Source organism: Citrus clementina, unplaced genomic scaffold, assembly GCF_000493195.1.
Source record: "Citrus clementina cultivar Clemenules unplaced genomic scaffold, Citrus_clementina_v1.0 scaffold_7, whole genome shotgun sequence".
Lineage (NCBI taxonomy): Eukaryota > Viridiplantae > Streptophyta > Magnoliopsida > Sapindales > Rutaceae > Citrus > Citrus x clementina.
Window position 1 is genome coordinate 1,607,539 of NW_006262075.1, and position 20,693 is coordinate 1,628,231.

At 33.7% G+C, this 20,693-nt stretch overlaps 2 protein-coding genes across 2 annotated transcripts; one reads left to right on the top strand and one right to left on the bottom strand.

Moving 5' to 3' along the window:
- Positions 1-1,111: 1,111 nt before the first annotated feature.
- LOC18036300 (thioredoxin H-type) lies at positions 1,112-3,116 on the top strand. The gene is made up of 3 exons (XM_006425528.2): positions 1,112-1,303; positions 2,461-2,583; positions 2,676-3,116. Exons 1-3 carry the CDS (start codon positions 1,211-1,213, stop codon positions 2,817-2,819), a joined length of 360 nt encoding a protein of 119 aa, XP_006425591.1. The 5' UTR covers positions 1,112-1,210; the 3' UTR covers positions 2,820-3,116.
- A 3,552-nt stretch (positions 3,117-6,668) lies between these two features.
- Positions 6,669-12,595, bottom strand: LOC18036428 (beta-galactosidase 3). Its single transcript, XM_006425530.2, has 19 exons — positions 12,087-12,595; positions 11,888-11,983; positions 11,698-11,810; positions 11,494-11,560; positions 11,233-11,325; positions 10,903-11,046; positions 10,501-10,589; positions 10,303-10,408; positions 10,129-10,216; positions 9,653-9,771; positions 9,385-9,549; positions 9,067-9,245; positions 8,783-8,892; positions 8,596-8,705; positions 7,899-8,009; positions 7,702-7,815; positions 7,417-7,619; positions 6,950-7,286; positions 6,669-6,862 (listed from the first exon to the last, which is right to left on the bottom strand). Exons 1-19 carry the CDS (start codon positions 12,255-12,257, stop codon positions 6,713-6,715), a joined length of 2,565 nt encoding a protein of 854 aa, XP_006425593.1. The 5' UTR covers positions 12,258-12,595; the 3' UTR covers positions 6,669-6,712.
- Positions 12,596-20,693: the final 8,098 nt, after the last annotated feature.

Genomic DNA, 20,693 nt, shown 5'->3' on the forward strand with positions numbered 1-20,693 from the left:
TATGCTCCATTAAGATAGAGTTACGAATTAATTTTATTTTTTAAAGTCTGCGCTGTTACAATTTTGCCCTTTTAGACCTAACAAATATTTTTTACTAATAAAATTATATTGGCATTTTAACTGAAAATATGCCCAAAATCAGGGGAGAAAGGTGAAACTACCCTTCTCAACCCCACAAAACCATTAGCTACATATTATGTTAGGGCAGGGTATTTTTATATTACAGTAACGATAAACAAAAAATATTATCTTAAATTACCTAATGATGTGAAATGTGGAATGTCACTAATTGTGATACTATTTTATTGATTAACAATAATTATTACGTGATCTCCCACAAATTCATTATGTAATCATATACATGGAAAATCATTTCATTAATTAGCAATACTAATTAATTATTTTAAATTTTTTTTAAAGCTCTAAATTATATTTCCTAGAAATCTTAAAAAATAAAATTTCCATTTCAGTCATTTTAATATACACTTGCAACCAAACATATACCGTAAGTCAATTGAGAAGTGAATTTTAAGTTACCAAACATGAAACATGTAATCAAATTATTTCTAAAAGTGATTAGTTCAAAATCTACCCTACAATACATTATTTGAGGATTCGAAGGCAATTCCCCCGAATATTAAGTTATCAAACAAAAAGTTTATGTTATTTATCATATACTTAAAATGGGAATATTTAACACATATAGGGTGCGTTTGGGATTGATGGGTTTTGTTGTGGAAAAAAAACTGTAATTATAAAATAAAAGTTAGTAATATATAATAAATATAAAATTTAAATAATAATTTTGATAAAATTATTAAAGATATAATAAATTTTTCATTATACAAGTAAAAAATCATATTAACATAACTTCCAAGGCATAACAACAAATATTTATCAAATAATTTAATACTATAGATTTTAAAATACAACTATCCAACTTTAATTTTAAACGCACTCGTACCGTCAAATGTATAACCTTCCATTTGGGAAGTTCCATGAGAAATCAATTAGAATGGCAAATTCGTTAATAGCAAGTACTCAGAGGGGTAATTTTAAAAGGCCCAAAACTAATTTGCATATTTAATGGAGACAGCGGTGCACACGAGAAAGAAACGCCATACGCAAATCACCAAGAGCAAGAAAGCGAGGGAGAGAATAGAAGTATCGTTGGGTGGAGTAGTGGTGGTAATAACCGCGGAAAGCAGAAATGGCAGCAGCAGAAGAGGGACAAGTCATCGGGTGCCACACCGTTGAGGCCTGGAACGAGCAGCTCCAGAAGAGCAATGAAACCAAACAGCTGGTAGTCCGCCTGTTCTTTTTCATTCTCCTTTTGTTTCATTTTTCTCCTTTTTTAAAAAAAAAATAAAAAAAGAGCAACTTGATTATCGTTTTGGTTGTTGCTGATTCTATATATTTGTGGATCTGATTTGTTTTCATTTGCTTATACTCCCTTTCGATATTGACCGGTTTTTAATTTTTTCTTTTTACGTGATTAATATTAACGTTAGTATTGAAATTGAAAACCAGTTCATATTATCTTACGCCAGGAAAAATTGTTTTTGATTGTTGAAAAATGATTAAATTTTGAGGTCTCAATTCTATCTGTTTTGATTGTTATGTTGGAATAGGAATGATCTGTCGTGTGGTAGATGAATAGAGAAAAGAGAATTCATTTTGATATTCTTTGTTTGAGAAGCACGGCATTTATGTTTGGTTTTGAATTTGATATGTCTTTTTATAAAGGTATTTGCTTTATGTGCTTTTTGCCTGTTCTGTCCAAGTTGGTTTTTCAGATTTGCTTTTGTTGAGCAATAATATGAGCAGTTTGGATTCAGATTTTGCTTCCCCTAATGAATCCCATTTTAATGGGATTGATTTAGGCACTGTAATGGTGATTAGGCATAATATATGCTCTGTGAACTGCGCTATTCATGTTCCAAATGAATAGAAAAAAATGATTTTTAAAGCTTTTGTATTAAATGTCGTCTGATGAGGCCCTAGCCATGCCCGAAGTGACGATATTTGTGGCACTGCCTACTTGTATTTACCTCACTTGACATAGTCTGCTAATTACACTATATTCTTTTTGGACTGTTTCAAGTACTGTTTAGTCAATGGTCATAGTAGTATTGTGTCACGCCGGTTTTTATTGGTGGGGTGGACCTCTTTTTGTTAGTAGTGGTGGATATTTGATTAGAGTAATGATAGACATCCCAAATCTTTTATCTCAAATTTGATACCAAGTGATGTGTCATTAATTAAGTGGTTGATAATTCTTTACAAGATCTAAGTGAATTAATTGTATTATCTCACCAACCAATTGATAAATGCAACATCATTTGGGATAACTTTTTGGGATAAAAAATTTGGGATGTGTAGCACTACTCATTTGATTATAATTGATGGTTTTGCTGTTAGCAGTTGTTTGGCATTGCCTGAGCTCCTTCATTGATACAGGTTGTTGTTGATTTCACTGCTTCGTGGTGCGGACCATGCCGTTTCATTGCTCCTTTCTTGGCAGAGCTGGCCAAGAAACTGCCTAATGTCCTGTTTCTGAAGGTTGATGTGGATGAACTGAAGGTAAGAAACAATTGTATACAATTTCTTAGGATATATAACTTTTCAATTAAACTTTTTTTTTTTTTTTTTTGGTTGATTTTCTTGTTTTGTAGAGTGTTGCCACTGACTGGGCAGTGGAGGCCATGCCAACTTTCATGTTCCTGAAAGAGGGGAAGATTGTGGACAAGGTGGTTGGATCAAAGAAAGAGGAACTGCAGCAGACTATTGCCAAGCATCTGGCAACTGCCTCTGCCTAATAAGTTATAACTATCCTCCTGCCTTTTGGCTTTAGAGGCTATAGACCTCAATATATGCTATCAGTCTGTAATTTACTTATTAGAGTGGTTATGGGATTGTGTTTGTTTGTGTGTTTGAATATTCCGTAATTTACTGTTCTATGAAGCTCATACTGTGGTCTTTACAATAATTTAATTTCATATTTGGGGTAGATCGTTCTTTGTTGTTGAACCTAATTTTGATATTGAGAGTGACTCATATTTTGTTGAGTGTGTTCCTGGGATATGATAAGACATGCATGACAGCTTCTTGTCCCATACTTGGTATTGTGCTATACTTTGACCAGCTTTTAGAAAGTTATTAGGGCTCATTTGGTATGCTAGATTAGATTGGATTGGATCATATTGGATAAGATAAGATTGGATTGAATCGTATTGGATAAGATAAGATTGGATTGGATAATACTAGATTATATATAATATTGTGATGTGTTTAGTACAATATTGGATTGAACTATAAACAATCATGTTGTGTTTAGTACAATATTAGATTGAACTATAAATAATCATGTCTTATATTAATTATTATAATATTAGAATTTACAAGTTGTTATTATTATTAATATTATTATAAACTAAAATTTTGAATTATTAATTATACAAATCAACATCTATGATATTAATGAAATATAAATCATAATTTAAATAATGTTTATTTTGTTAAATATATTTATGATATTTTTATTATTTTTATTCAATAATCTATTATTTTATTTAAAAAATTATATTTTTAATAATTAATTTATAATGTAACTTTGAAATTATAAAAATATTTAATAATTAAATAAATTAAAACAGAATTTTAATTTAATATGAAATTAATAATGATTTTTAGTATAATTTATCATTTACATTATTAAAATTAATATTTTATTACATTTATCACGTATTACTATAATTTTAAAATTTATAAATTATTATGTTTAATTGAGTTATCAATATAATCTAATACTAACTAATCCCATGACCCCCCTTGGGATAATTTCCTTTACAAAATTGAGATTAGCTTGTGGGCATAGGATAACTAAATCCTAATACTCTTGACTGCACCAAACATGAGACTATGATAAAATTAAAAAAAAAAGAAGTTTAATCCCCTCTTTTAATCCTCCAACCAAACACACCCTTAGTTTGTAACTAGTATCAACTATCAAGTAGCATTGTAGCAACCGATAAAGCATGATTCTTGACTTGTCAAATTGATTCTAATGTTCAAATCATCGAGACCTAGAAAGAATGGCGGATTTTTTCATTTGTTCCTAAAGATGGCCAGTGGGCTAGGCGGCACGGGCACAGTACGAGCACGTTTCGGTTGGGCACGCGGTACGGCACTCACGTGGGTTGTGTCGGGCCTATAATTTTAGGCACGTGGACCTTAAAAGCACAGCACGATTAAAGATGAGTCAAAACATGGCACGCGAAAAAGTACGTAATAAGCACGCTTCATTGGTGGGCTGGCACATGGCTCGCGGGCCATCAATAACACATGAGCTAAAGTATATCAAAGTAAAATTTTTTAATGAAAAATAAATATAAAATATTATGATTTTACAAATATCTTGAAATTAAATTTTGTTAATATATTTTTTAGCATAGGCTTTTTAAAATTAATTTAAGTTCTAGTTTAAATAAATATTCTAATTTTTTTATGTTTATAATTTATTAAATGAATAAATAAATAAATATCATGATTTTATAATTGATAAATAAAAAATCTTACGACATTAATATTTCATTTATAAAATCATAACTTAGTTAATAGTTAATGGAGATATGTTTCATTTGTGAATGAAATATTTTTCATATTTATGCAAAAAATAAAATAAAATTATGGATGAAATATTTTTATGATAAATTAAAAATTATATTTTCATTCAATAGAGTTCAAGTGCAATTATAATATTAGTAGTTTAAATAAAATTAGGTGTAATTGTTGTTATAGGATTGTAATTTTATTTTTAATTAATTACTACTATGATATATGAAATTATTATTATTAGACTGATGAACCTAAAAAAGTACGCCAAACACGTAGGCTTAAATAAAACATGCTAGACACATGAATTTTTTTAGACATGTTAGACATGGGTTTAAAGAAAAAAAAAATTTGATGGGTTATTTTTTAGCACGGCACAAACAGGCTTGTGCAGTCAGTCCACGGGCTCTTATAGGCCGATGTTTTGTGGGCCGTGCCGTGGCTATCATTATTTGTTCCCTTGTTTTGTTTGGAATCCGAATTCCCGTTAAAAAGTGCGGGGGAGGTGCATCTGCACTATTGAGTTGAGGGCTCTAGAGAGGACACTGACTTGCAGTCTTTTCATGTCTTCCACTTGGAGAGTTCGTCGTTCTGTGGCCTCGTCGCAAAAATCTCCACATAACTTCGACGACATTGGATGTCAAAGCGCAAATAGTACAGCAGACGAAGTTTTTCAAGAGTTCAAAAGCGAATTAATATCATATTCATCTTTCTACGTGCTTAAAAACTATCCACATGTCTATACTTGTCCTGACTTGTGATCCAATTGCAACAGGGTTTAGAAATTTAGGTGGCGTTTATTTTTTTTATCTGAAATATGAATATGTCTAAATTAGTTTGAATTCTGAATGGATCTGAATATCTGAATCTGAATAATATATTTATTTTTTCGTCTGAATCTCAGAAAATAAGTATTAAATTATTTGTTTTTTTAAACTGAAAAAGCTGAAAATATATACTTTTACATTTGTATCCTTATTAAATTTGAATATCAAATAAATAATATATTAAATACCATAATATTTTAATATTTATAAGTAAAACTATATTCAAGTGAATACATAATTATTTTAGAATTTTAATATATAAAATACCATAAATTTCAAATTTTATCGTATATAATATAAGAAAAAAAACAAGGATATTTTTATGTGGAGTAAATATCTATGGGTGAGTTTTGGAATAGACATGAAAAATAAATTATAAAACATAAATATTTTTTATATTAATAAGTAATTGAGTTAATTCAAATTTCTCCGTTAAGTAAAAAATTAAAAAAATTAATTTATTTTTATTAAGTCAAAATTATCTAAAAAGTCTCATTAAGTTATAAAAACAAACACATCTAATTAACTTAATTAATTAAGTTAAGTCACTTTAAGTTATTAAGTTAAAAAACAAACGTCACCTTACTCTTATTCTTTTGGACTGTCTATTAGTACTTCGACTTTGGATGGTATTAGTATGGCCTTGTAACAGATTCACTCGCTGCCTTATCTTAATTTTTGAAATAAATCACCTCATTTGTCTAATTAATAAAAGGAGGAACACTTTGAAATATAAATTAACAGACGAGACAATGGGCTCTTTCTCATTACATCAGAAACGTAAATAACCTTGAAACAATGCTCATACTAGGATCCGCTCCCAACATGAACCCTAATTGGGGCATAATTTTTCCCCGTTGATACCAAAAGCAAAAACAAGTCACACCAATGGAACTCACCACTTTCCCAGATCCCATTTCCGGTTAAAAGGCCAGGGACTAGGCTTCGAAACTAGAAATTCACTTAGGATCCCAAATGCAGGACCCCTTGTGACTCCAACAAACTCTCACCTATCTATCCAACGTAACAGGCACTATTTTACAATAAAGTCCACTTACCCCACTTAAATTAAGAACTAGCTGCCTACAATCAAACTTTCTTAGCCAGAGCTTCTCTACATTTGAAAGGCCATGGCGCTTTACCTATCTAACAACAGAAAACTTTTCCCCTGTACTCTTCCTTTTATTTCTTTCTTCATTGTTTCTCAAGGTGGTAGCCTATAGTTAATTCAGTTGATGCGATCTCAACAAGCGGTTCCACCCTTGCGATGGTTAACCCCTCCAGTTGGGTTGCATGGTTGTTGACGTTGTAGGAGAACATATAGCTTCAACTGATAATCGCTTCAACACATTTGGACATGGGTCTACGCCAAAGTTACTGTTTGATATGGTGACTGCACATCTCTGCTTCCCGACACACTTCTGTGAAGTTTAAAATCCATTACAAGGTAAGAAATGGGTATGAAGCATAACTCACTGTACGGAAGATATGAGAGCAGTGATGAATACCTTCTCTAAGATGTCATAAGAAGTGGGAGAATGGCAAGGTCCTTGCTGGTAACTACCACAAGTTCCCAAAGGAGTTCCAAAGCTTGCAAATTTGATGGATGAAATGGTATGTCCTGGACTACATCGCAAGTGAACCTTGGGGCTGTGGAACTCTTCTGGTTTTCCATAGCTTTCTATGTGCCAGTTCTTGATAGTTGGATGGTACTCAGCAACCTCAGCGCAAACACTGGTTACTGATCTCTTGACAAGAGAAATTCTTGATGGATTACCTCCTAGTTCTTCAAAAACGACTAAAAAATTCTGTGTTGGCTTCAACCAAGAGCGAGGCACATGGTACCTGGAAATAAAATCTTGTCAGCGCTGAATTTATTTTGAAGGAGATTTATCACTTCTCGGTCATTACGTTATATTGGTGTTTTACATACAGTACAAATATTGTCATGCAATTCTGCTGTATGAATAGTTACCATCTTTGGGTTGGTTGCCCGCAACCTAGTTGACATTTTGTAGGTCTATATCCTCCAACATAATTGCAACCATTGCAATCTCCCTTAGCATATGCAGTCCAATATCTGCCAACACTTTGGCCATTAATCCATATTTGACCCTTGCCCATACCCTCCATGTCCAAAGCTAAAGGCTCATCACCTTCAGGTGCATTAAAATATGCCTACAAAATTAAGAAACATGGTTGGATTTCATAAACAAGAATTATCCACCAGAATTACAAACTGTCATTTTCTGTTTTATACCTTATGCCACATCAATGGCTGCTGCCTTTGTACAGCCAATGATGCCTGCATCCACTCAACTGAAGAGATACCATTTGGAGACACAAGATTCATAGCCTCTCCTCTTAGACCAACCTGTTCAAGGAGACAGCCATAATGAGAATACTCTGAAAATCAATGGTAGAAAAATAAGAACTACAGAAGTAAGAATTATTGACCTGATAAGTCCATTTCTGCCAGGATAAGTCCCATTTTCCCTGATCAAGGCCATGTAGTGCAACTGGGCCAAGGATTCCTGTGTTCCAAGTCTCATAGTGTCCCCCCACATTCTTCATGATGACAAAAATCATTATCAGTTTTGCAATAAAATCAAAATGGTTAAAACTGTCATCATCTTCTCTGATCTTCCATTTTGTGCCTTTAATAAAACTGGAAATGGCTTTCTTTTATCCCTTTAATAAAATGTCCTACAGATTAAAATTCTACTCAAACAGAACATTTTGTGAGGTAGTAATTTTCTTTCTTCCTTCATACACAAAGTAGGACCTTTTACTATCAAACGTTAGGGAAGTCCATGTGAGAAGTACAAGGATTGCATAATTTATTAAATTGAATACCAAAAATTTACAGTGTGTTTATGATAGCTTACTTTCCACCAATTTTCTTATAAATCATCTTTTTAATTAGCTAAACTCCACCAACTAAAAAAAGCATGGACTGGCCAAGTTATCATAGGTTCAGATATGGTCTATGGTAACAGGCACGGGTTCGAGAGTCTCCAATCTCTTTGGTCTTTAATACATGGTTGTAAACAGTGCCTCGTATAAATTACTATTTCCATCACTGAAATTTCCAAATTTTGCAGGAAAAAGGAAGAGTAAATTAATTTAAAGAATGCAAGGAAGATGAACTAACTGGCAATCCAACAGCAACGCTCAGCAGTGCAATTTTGTTTCTTCCTGCTCGCAGATTCACCTTGCCAGTGTACATGAATTTCCTAGCCTCTCTGGTTCCAAAGGCAGAACCTGTAGCAATGCATGTTAATCCACAATTCTAATCAGATGGAAGGGCACTCTCTAAAGTTATGGCAAAAATAATATACCTGAAAGTTGCCCATTAATGAAAATATGCAAAGCATGGCCAGTCGACTGAACAATGAGAGTGGGGAGTTCCCCTCCATGCAGGAAGGATTCAGATGAGCCAATATCAACACTGGTCACAGAGAGAATGGAATTTATTAAACATGCATGTAACAGCAAAGTATCTGAATAATCTTCAAGCACTGAAAAAATTAAACTCATCAAAAGTAAAAAGAAGAAATAATAAAGAAGCACTGAAATATTAACATTAGTGAGGCATGTACAGTGACTTGGGGTTCAGTCTCACCTAGTTATGTACCAAAGATAATCACTAGCATCCCTAGTTACATTTATTTGCTCCAGAAGACCCTGAGTGGTGAAGGTTGAGCTGTCGTCCAGTGAAGAGATATCCTCAAAATAACTCTCCCATGAGAACATCTCAGCGTTTGCTGGCAGCATTTCCATTTGTGATGTCTGAACTCCAACCTGAAAAGGAGGAACAAGAAGATTATCATTTAGCTAGCGGATGAACATAGAAGATATCAGTCCTGAGTGGGCTCATCTGCCATCTACTGCAAATTTTCACTAAAGATTCCATTTTTCTCTAAGTTTTAAATTTGAATACCTTAGCAGTATTAAAGACTACATTTCTGCAATCAGGGAGGACACTGATGGACCAAGGAGGCAAGTTATAGTGCATGTTATTGAACAACACCCTTGCAGCAGACTTTGTATCATAGTTTGAGAGAAAAGCTGCGCAATCGCCAGATTCTGAGGAATATACATGAGCCTGGAAAATGACAACAAATGATGGGATTTAGTAAATTTATTAAATGACACAACTTTCAAACCAGAGGGTAGGGTGATGAGGTGTTCAAGTTACAAAGGAAGACCTGTTGAAAACCTCCCAATGAAGTAACAATAGGATCAGCAGAAACCAAAGCTCGCTCACACATTTTAATAGCCCTATGAAGCTCCTTCAGATGACCGTACTTTGGCTGCCTTATCAGACCTATCAAGTTTTGCAGTAAGGCAGTTAGCTACATTTCCAAATTTCAGGTGAGCAGTATATCAATATGATAATAAATATCAGCAATGTCCACGGCTATCTTGCAAGTGGTAAAGTATGGATTTTGCAATACACATTGTCCAAAAAGAAAATTAAATATTGCATAATAAAATATTTATTAGCAAAAATGAGCGGTTTGACAGATCCATATTGGTCACAATTTCAAATCTTATTGACCATCAAATCCTTCAGTCTTTTCTATTTCTTTCTTTTACTATTTTGGACAGGTTAATCATTTAAGCAAGAGCAACTTAAAAACATCAGCAATTTGGAGATAAGCTTTGGAACCTAATTTCTTACCATACTCATCTATTGGCGCATCATAATCATAGCTGGTGGTGATGAAAGGGCCTCCAGCTGAGCGTCCAAAATTGGTCCCTCCATGATACTGTTTTACATACAACGGAATGGATTATCTTCTCACATTGTCAACTGCATCATACCAAGGAAGAATTCTATGGTAAAAAGACCAACCATGTAATAGTTAATAAAGGATCCTCCTTTCTGTATGAATCGTGCAGCTGCAAATGCCAAATCCTGAACGGGACGTTGATGAATGGGGCCACCAAACTCAGTAAACCTTCACATGAAAGAAAGAAATGCATCAGTAAATTTTAATTTTATATTAAATTTAATTTGAAGTTACAAAGCAAAACAAAAATACACACATACCAGCCACTCCAAGCTTCTGTCCATATTGTAGGCTTATATGGTTGGTTCGGAGTGAATGCATCACAGTAAAAACCATTGCATGAATTTATCTGTTACACGAAGATGGGATACAAACTCATCACCACAAGATTGAATTATTTTTCAAAACAACTACTTACAAGTTCCTTCTGTTAGGGTTGTCAAATTAATCCATTCTAATGCTAAGTTTTAGGGTTGTCACATTAATCCATTCTAATGCTAAGTTACTTTCACTGTTCTTCAAACATGAAAGCACATGGCAAAAAGAACAACTACTAAAGGATATCATAACTAATCAAGACTCTTATATTTTATATGTAACAGAGAGCAGAGAAAGCTAAATACAGAATACAACTCTGATGCTTTAAGTGTGAGTCCACTCACCACTGGATCTGGGGCATCTTCTTCCTTGCACATCACCCAGGGGACTCCTGTTCCCATTTCAACAGCCATCTTGGCTGCCCAAGTCATATAATTATGCCCTGCAGCCCCAAGCTGCTTACTTTGTGCCCCATACTCATTCTCAATCTGCACCGACCAGAAAAGGCCCCAAAAAAAAAATCTTAATGACCAGGGTAACTAAATCCATCTAGCTGGGAGAAATTTAAATTATTAGAGCAATAAATATCCAAATCAAAAGCAAATTGTAAAATAAAATACACTAGTAAAGAAAATGCGTGAAAATAGAAAAGACAAAAACCCCAGGAAAACAACCTGAGAGAGGATAATGGGGCCGCCCTGGGACTCAAACAAATTTTCACTCTTCATCAGATTCACAATCTTTTCAGTGAAGCCTTGCATTGCCCTCTGCAATTATTTTTAATGGTGTTACACTAAACAGCATATAATTCAAGAGGTTTTGTAATTTTACTCACATTTTGATTTTGTCATGCAGTTCAAAGAAGGAAAAAAATAACAAATATTAAAAAATAAAAAATAAAAGTAATTCATCCAAGTGAAGAAAGAAAAATTGACCTTGAAGGGTTCATTGTCTGTTCTGAAACTGATGCCGGGGACATACTTTAACCAGACAGGGAATCCTCTACACATGCCACATACAGAAAAATATTAGCAGCAAAATAATAATGTAAATGACTAAATTAGTAAAAGTGAAACAAGAAACCAAAGATGGGGGAAATAAGCAAAGAGGGAAATATAGATCTAGATTGTTGTGAGTACCCAAAATTCCATTCAGCACAAACATAAGGTCCAATGCGAAGATGAGCATAAAGCCCAGCTTTTTTTATCGTTTTGATGAATCTGACCAGATCATATCTCCCTTCAAAATTATACTGCAATCCACACAGAAGGAATTAGAAACCAAGAATAAAGAAGATTGAAAACAGAAAACAAGTAAGGTTTAAGTTACATTTCCAGGAGACGGCTCATGCACATTCCAGAAAACATAAGTTTCAATCACATCAAGACCTCCATCTTTTGCCTTCTGTATAAGATCTTCCCACATCTGTCACCAAAATTCATAATCAACAAAAGAAATCAGAAACCAGAAACATTAATATTTTAAAAGAAAGACACACAACACAAACGGCAAAAGAACCGTTGCTTACGTCAGGGGTGCTTCTTGGGTAATGGATAGAACCAGAGAAAAGGATTCTTCTTTGCCCATTAATCAGTAAAGCCTTTCTATCGTAGGTGACACTGCAATGTATATGATGACAACACAAGCACAAGCTCAGGCAAAACACAATGAGCATCCTGTAAACAAATAAAGCTGCCATTTTTCCTCTTCAATCTCAGCTTCGCTTGCTCACAAGCCAAAAAAAACAAAACTCTGGTTTTTCTAGATTGGCGGTGGAGGGAAAATTGAAAGCTAAAGATTAAAAGAAAAAGAAATGATAGAGCGTGAGAAGGGGCGTGACGGTCGTGGAGGTCTACTTGGCTTAATGTCGTAAGGCAAGAGCTATAGAGGGTCCATTGCGGTTGCCTTACTTTACTCTGGGGACTGAAACTCTGAGCAGACAACTAATTTATTTATAGGTGATCTTGATATCCACAATCTGTACATTATTACAGACGAGAACACAACAAAGACAGTACAGCTTTCACTCGCTCACTTCACACGTGTCCACTGTGATGACTGCGTGGCTTTGCCTTAGGACCTGAGAGTGAGCCGCAGTAAAATTTTGCGACCCGACGACAGCAACCGACCCACAAACAGTTAAATAAAATTGACTACCTTTTAACAGCTTGTTCTTAGTCAGATTAAGAGGAAACCTGTGATCTTATTGGTGAGTGTCCGGCACGCGTTAACAGAAATCAGTAAAGCTAATTAAAGGATGCTTTGGGAGGCTGTTTTTTATGATCTTGGTATCTGGGTTCTCTCTTATTAACTCAGAAATTAATCAAGCTTTGCATGAATTAGTGTTTATAAAAAAGTACGTGCTACAAGATTCATCTACACTGTAAATAATGCTATAAAACATTAAATACAATTATATTTTTAAAGTTTTCCGTAATCCAAATTTTAACCCCTTTTTTTTTTAAAATATTCGAAGTGTCATATATATATATATATATATATATATATATATATATATACTCTTTTTCATACCACGGATGCTCAGCACCAAAGCAGGACATGTGCATCAACAATAAGGGGCAAATTTAACCTAATAGTATTCCAGAAAGCCTCCGCAGCCGACAGTGGTCTTCATATATTATACGATTCATTTTGAAGGGGGTTTGACTCGTCAATATGATCGCTGACCAGGGGCATTATAGTACTAACGAGAAAAATGTTAGATGGAACGCTCCAATTGCTGCTGTTGTCTTGGCTCGGGTCTTTCAATGGTCCACAATTAACACTTCCAGCCGAACACGGACGCTGGAGTCCTCCTACGCAACCATCCTTCCCTCAAATCCATCTCCTTTTTTCTACTTTTTATTTTTTATTTTTTTAAGGGGAAAAAAATTATCAATAAAGCTAGAATACACTAGCAGCTTTATCTCTCAAATCAAAAAATTCAATTGTATTTTTTCCAAGTGCTTTAGTTAAATCTTTCAGATTTTGAGTAACCTTTTTTTTTTCCTTCTACAAAACATACAACACATATTAAAAAAATTAAAAAAAAAATCTTGCACTGCATAGTGACTATATTTGTCTCAATTCATCTTCCCAAATGAAGGTTCTCCATCTTCTTTTTTTTTTTTTTTTTTTGGTCTCTCATTAGATCTCGTATCTCTTTGATTTTTGTCCAACCCACTAGCTGTCACTTCCATTCAATAATATTCAATTGCGTTCTTCTTTAATAATTTTAAAATTTATCTAACAGAGATATTTCAACGATATTTTTAATTTTTTAAGAAAAATAAAATAGAGTAATATATATATATATGTGCATGATAAGTATCTATTGGCCAAAAGAAAATTATTTGCTGCCTGGTGTAGTATTTATTTTCTCAGCGGTGCAGCGTATCAGTGTAGACTGAGAGGAACCTTCTAAACGAATTAATATTCTAATTATTAATTTTAACAAGAACATGATTATGTCACCAGTATTTTGTTTGCCATTTAGCCAGCTATCCATGTGAAAACCGTATATTCAGCTGGGAAAAAGAAAAAGAAAAAGAAAAAAAATGCAGAAAGTAATTAATGTTAGCTTTTTTTAATTAAATGATCATTAATGTTGCTTTAATACATTAATGATAAAAAAAACTGTACGATAGTTACAGTATAATGTACCTCAAAATTGAGAGATGGAGAATGTAAAGATGCTCTTTTCTTGTTGTCGCATTACCAGAGGCTCTAACTTTACAGGGTAATTTTTAGTGACCTCCCTTGAGGTTTGGTGTATTAACACATAGATGGAATGTATTGCTGTAATTACAGAAACCTCCCCTACCGTTAGTATAAAAATACATAAAACGTCAGTATAAAAGGATAATTATGTAAAAGCATATTTAAAAAAAAATATTTTTATCCGATAGACAAAAAATTTGACCAACTTGCTTGCCCAGCCTTGACCAGCTGGCCACGGCTCCACCAGCAGCCGGTTGTGGTGCTTTGCCACTGCCGGAGTCCCCTCTTCGCGCTGGCAACCAACCCCATTCACTGCAGCCTCTGAATTAGCTCCGTCCACCGCCAAATATTAACCCAAGAGCACGGCTTGTCTCACAAAAACTAATACCCTGCCGTCGCCACTTTGGCCATCGCCGACGCCATCCAACTGCCGCTGCCATCACCCTTGAGCCACTGATGATGATTCCAACTCGGATTGACTGGCATGACACCCCGCCAATTATTATTTTGCTTTGAATCGTTTGTTGTGTTAGTCTATTCACTTGAAAAGAAACCAGCCCACAGTTCACAAAAGACCCAACCAATCACAATAGACAATACTCCTATAATAGTAAACCCACTTTCCCCATCGGTGGAACATAAGAAATTAAAAACTGCTTCGTTATTGTTATACAATATACGCTTACACATGGACACTGCAAACGCAATTGGCTCAACGGGTCAACTCAGCTCAGCTCCAGCTCCAGCTCCAGTCTGCGACAGAGCCTCTTTATACCCAATACACACCATCAAAGCATCAATGACCATTTTATTGAAGTGGGTTTTCAAATATTTTGTTGATTCTGATGCTGCTTAGTTGGAGATGGAAGAGAATATTGAGATGAGGAGCTCGGGTCGCCTTGGCGTCAGATCCTGGGTAGTCAGAGGGACTGGGGGAACAAGAGTGGCATCGGATACTCAGAAGATGTTGAATTAGCTGCTTATCTCAGTGCTATGGGTCCAGATCCAGGTGGAGGTTCATAGTTGCCGCTGAGCTTTTTCCGTGGGTTCTGATTTATTATTTTTGCGAGAAGGTTATTTTAGTAATTTTAACAGTCCACTAACAGTCAAACTAACTGATAACTAACGGTAGGGAAAATATCTGTAATTACAGCAATACATTCTATCTAAGTGTTAATACACCAAACTTCAGGGGAGGTCCCTAAAAATTACCCTAACTTTACATTATAATAATGCTATCGTGCATACTTTATCACATCACTTGTGCTTTTTCATCGAACCAATGCAGATTTAGAAAGTGTGATTAGAGTCAACTGAGACAGATTAGATAATCGGTCACTATCTTTAATTGCTCACAATAAGTCCCCACGTGGCATGCTTTGAGCAGATCACAAAACTGGTGTAGGTGCGTGGGCATTAGCTAACAAAGCGAGATAATTAAGTGGGTTGGCTCGGTTTTAATGAAGTGGGTTAGCTAGGTTCCTTTATGTATCGTTGCACTTTGTTTGTCTTTTGCTTTCGTTTATAATTTATAGCTTTCAACGGCGAAATGGACGGAGACCCGAGACAATGGGGCCATGTTCGCAAATCTAACCCCTACTTCAATTGGTCACCCAACTCTCACCGCAGATTTCGGAGTTTTATATTTATAGTCATAGAGTTTGGTCAGCCACTGCACTGGAATTAAATATTATGCATGTCAACCAGTCATTAATTAAAATGTACCGAATAGTATTCAGAAATTACTAGACTGCAGCCTGGCCTGCTCGAAACATTATATGAAGATTGAAAAAAAAGAAAAAGGAAAAGAAGAGAAAAAGAAATGTTGGTTATATATGGGGAGAAAATTATCCAACCGTTAGATTTTACTAGATTCATTTATCTAAGTGGATCTAATGGTTAAGTATAACGGTGATACTGTATCACCGTTGTACTGTAGCCGGACCCTATATATCGTTCTATTACGGAGATCCATTGAGTAGGGGTGGGCATAACACGGAGCACTGCGTCATTCTCTTTCAATTAAGATGTTTTCATGTGCGAAGATGTACCAATATGGTTGCGTAAAGCTATAATGTTTCGTGTCCACTTGTCATAATAGAATAGGTTCTTTCGTCTCACCTCGGTTTCAGCATTTTCCTAAAAGACCGTCAAAAGAAGCTTATGTTTGCCTTTCAATCAATTCCTTAGTCGTGTCCCTTCCGCCCACAAATTTTGGATTTTGTTACGATCATATTGTTTTACACATAATTTATAAATCAAAAGTTAACAGTCATGGTTCATTTCTTAAAACGGTAATAGGGAGTGCGTTAATTTAAGCAAGAGATGAAATGTGTGATTCTAATATTTTATTAGTACCAATAAAATAAATAATTAACAAAATGAGGAATTTGAAGTCAATCAAAGATTAATTTAGCTTCCATTCACATATCATTTAATTTAGTTGATAAAATTTCTTATCTGAAAAGAAAAAATATGTGATTTGAACTTCACTCAGAGTAGAAGAAATTGGTCCCATTAAATTATATAATAAATAAAATAAAATAAAAAACTTTCTTTGATAAAATATTATCGGTATTCTATTTCTTCACACAAAAAATAACAACTCAATAATAAAATCAAATTGATGTGTTTTTCGTTATATATTGATAGGACAAAGAGCATATATATTGTATAAATAACAGAAGTTAGAATTTAAGAAACTTCAATAAAAAATTTCGACGTCCATATTAAATTAGAATGAATTGTATATATATGTACGTATGTATGTATGTATGAGCCGGAAATTCTTCCAGAAGTAAGAATTTTATTTTATTGGAAGGAAGAATTTTATTTAATAAGGGACAAAAGTCTATTCTGCACCGTACATAACACCTACCTCAAAGCACTAACACATGTGGACCCCACTTATCACATCTTCTTTCTCTCTGCCCATTATTAAACGGTCACGATGACAGCAAATTATGAGAGACAAAAAAGAGGCACTGTGACGGTGCCGTTTATGTAATTATTGATCAAGTTTCTAATTACTATTAGAGAGACGTTTAGGAGGGATGATTAAGGAGATGGATCGGGCTGTCCACCAGCGGGCCAAAACGAGATCGTGAAAGCAAACGAAGAAGTTACGCGACCGCTTGATTGGCTGGCGGGTGGGTGATGGTACACGTGACAGGGGGTAGCACAGGCGTGGCTGTCGTTCTTTGTGGGCCCGTGACAAAACCTAAGCGTCGGTGCTCGTGTCATGCATGATTGCCCTTAGGACCAAAGAGACCGTGAATGTCAATATGACATCTATCACTTTAAACATGACAGATAGACGCCGTTAGACTCCATCACTACGTTTCCATCTGTGATTCGCTGAGGACTCGCGACGTTTAAGATTCTCTTCCGTTAACGTCGGTATGAAACTTTTCCGTTAGTCCTAGCTGTCGATTTTACCCTTTCAATCCCCAGCGGAATATCTCATCCACTTGGCATCCTGCTGAAGCGCCGTCAAGGAATTGTCTAAGCTAAGTGACGCTGTACTCTACAACTTTTAATAACAATTTTAACAAAAATTATAAAGATATTATTTAATTTTACCGTATAAAAAAGTACATAAAACTAATTTAATTTTCAAGTCAGGGTAATTTTTAAAAACCTCTCTTGAGGTTTTGGTTTGTTGCAAGTAGATGGTGAGAATCTGTTTATTTATAAAAAATCTCCTACCGTCAGTTAATTTTAACATTGACCGTTAGTTGATTGTACAAAGACAATATTACTCTTAACAATAATTTGTAAACTGACATAACTAAAAAAAAACTAAAATTATTGACGCGAAAAGTACAAACCCTATTTTTTGACAATTTTATCCTTGTCAATTTCAAAGATTTACAATATCATAGGTAAAGATTATGACTATTTCATTTTTAAATTTTTAATTTTATTTTTTTTGTAGGAACTTTAAGGAAATATCAATAATTTAAAGAAGATTTTTTAAGTTTTTAATTTTATCCTTTTTGTAGGAACTTTAAAAACTATTGTTAAGGGTAATATTGTCTTTGCACAGTCAACTAACGGTCAATGTTAAAATTAACTAACGGTAAGGGGCTTTTTACAAATAAATAAATTATCGCCATCTACTTGCAACAAGCCCAAACCTCAAGGGAGGTTTTTAAAAATTACCCTTCAAGTCATAATAATAAGAATTTTGCTCCCTTACGTCAAAGTAAGATACATTCCCTCACACAATTTATTTGTGGGCTCTACTAAAATCTACCGTTAGTGAGAGGGTTGTACCTTACATTTAATGTAAGGTAGCAGCTCTCTAATAATAAATATTTATCAAATGACACTTAATAATCGATAAATTAATAACTTTTATTACATAAAATTCTTTTACAATCCAGAATGGGTTAATAGGCAAAATTAATAAGTGATAAATTAAGAAGATAATATTTAAAAAAAAACTTATATAACAATAAATAAATTGGTTCCAACCATATCACTTTGCTAAATTTAAAAATATAATTTTATTGTTACTTTTTTTAATTGAAATTTAAATCTATGTTGGATTTCATTTGTATTTTTTTATTATAATTAGAAGTTTTGGAGTTAAAATTCTACGGTTGTAATAAAAAATTATGAAATACTGTTGATGCTATGAATCCAAAATTATTGTATCATACAGTACAATAAATTTTTGGTTGATTAAATATATGTTAATTGAATTGTAAATACACTCAATTATAGACATCTCAAATTTTTATCTCAAATTTCATTCTAAATAATGTATCATTCATTAAGTAATTGATAATTCTTTACAAAATCCAAGTGAATTCATTATATTGTCTCGCCAATCAATTCATGAATGTCATATTATTTTATATGTCTTTTAAAATAGATAATTTAAGATGTATAACACAACTCATAAATTAATAGATTATTAATTTATCAATTAATAAATATCATTTTTAATTAATAGGTTTTGTATAATCTCAATTTATAGAGACTATATTGTACTGTAATTTAAAAATCACGACTGTTTAATTAAATAAAATTAAAATTAACCCATTTTTTTCTCTCATTTTTTCTCTTTTCTCATTGCCATTGATCTCGTCTCGTGCTGATTCTCTCCGCTCTCCGCTCGCATCGCCAGCGTAAAATGGGAAAACAAAAAGCTGATGCAAGTCAAAGGTGCTAAATCGACCACGTGGCCATGAACATGACATAGGATCCAATCCAACAAAGATTCCATTACCTAGTGCTCCTGCGTCTTGCACGTGATTTTAGGATATTACCCATTGCACGCGACTTCTTTGTGCGTGAAATAAACGAACTCAGCACAAACAGAAATACGGGAGGCTCAGACCACTGGTTAGGGTTTGGTTGGTGTGTTTTTACCAACGTCAAAAAGCATTTCAAGACAATTAAGGCGCTTTCCTTAAAATTTACTTTTTTTTACTTTTTGACTACAGAAGCTTTCCTTTCCTCTCTTTTCCTATTTTAAATTAATTTCTAAATTTTTATCATTAAAACTTAAATAATAGATATAATCTTTCTTTTTTTATTTTTTTAAAAGGATGGACATATACACAATAGTTTATTTACAATATTATATAGATTTAGAACGTTAATAGTATAAGTGTGCAAAATATTAAGACACACATATATTTTATAATATCGATATAAAATATACATGCATACATACATGTTTATATATGTGTGTGTGTGCACGCGCGCGTGTATATGTATGTATAAAACATTTAACATATATATAATATTTGTTAAATATATAGATCTTAAATGGGTTCCGTATCGGGTTTTAATTTTAATATTTTGACATGATTATTAAATAGAACGTGTCTGAGTCGGCCTAAATTTGACATAACACGAATACGACCCGATGATCCATTTTGCTGGCTCTACTTAAACATCGTAGAAATTGACATTGTTTCACTATTTGCACCCTAAAAACCAAATTTTGTGGGATAACTAATAAACCAAATGAATTTGTTATGATAACACTTTGTGATTCAAAGTCTCAAACCACACATTTTTATTTCCACAAGAACAAATAATCAATCATTTGTATTGGGGCCATGTGGAATTATGATCGGTCCCAAAAATTTGGAACTGATTCAAACTTGAATCATCCTAAAAAAATTCATTTAAGTTTTCAACTTTTTTTTTTCCCAATTTTTAGAGAACCAAACCGAGTCAATTAAGTTCAATTCAAGTAGATTTTTGAGTATTTTTTGCTCACTCTGCTTTTTTTATTACTAAATATTGAAATGTTCATCAAAATGACTAGATACTATAAATGTGGATGCATCTTTATTGTGCGAAGTGTAAACTTTGCTTCTTTAATGCTCGATAGGGGTTAAAACCAAATTAGACGAATATTAATTCGATCGTGACATCACATTTGTTTAAT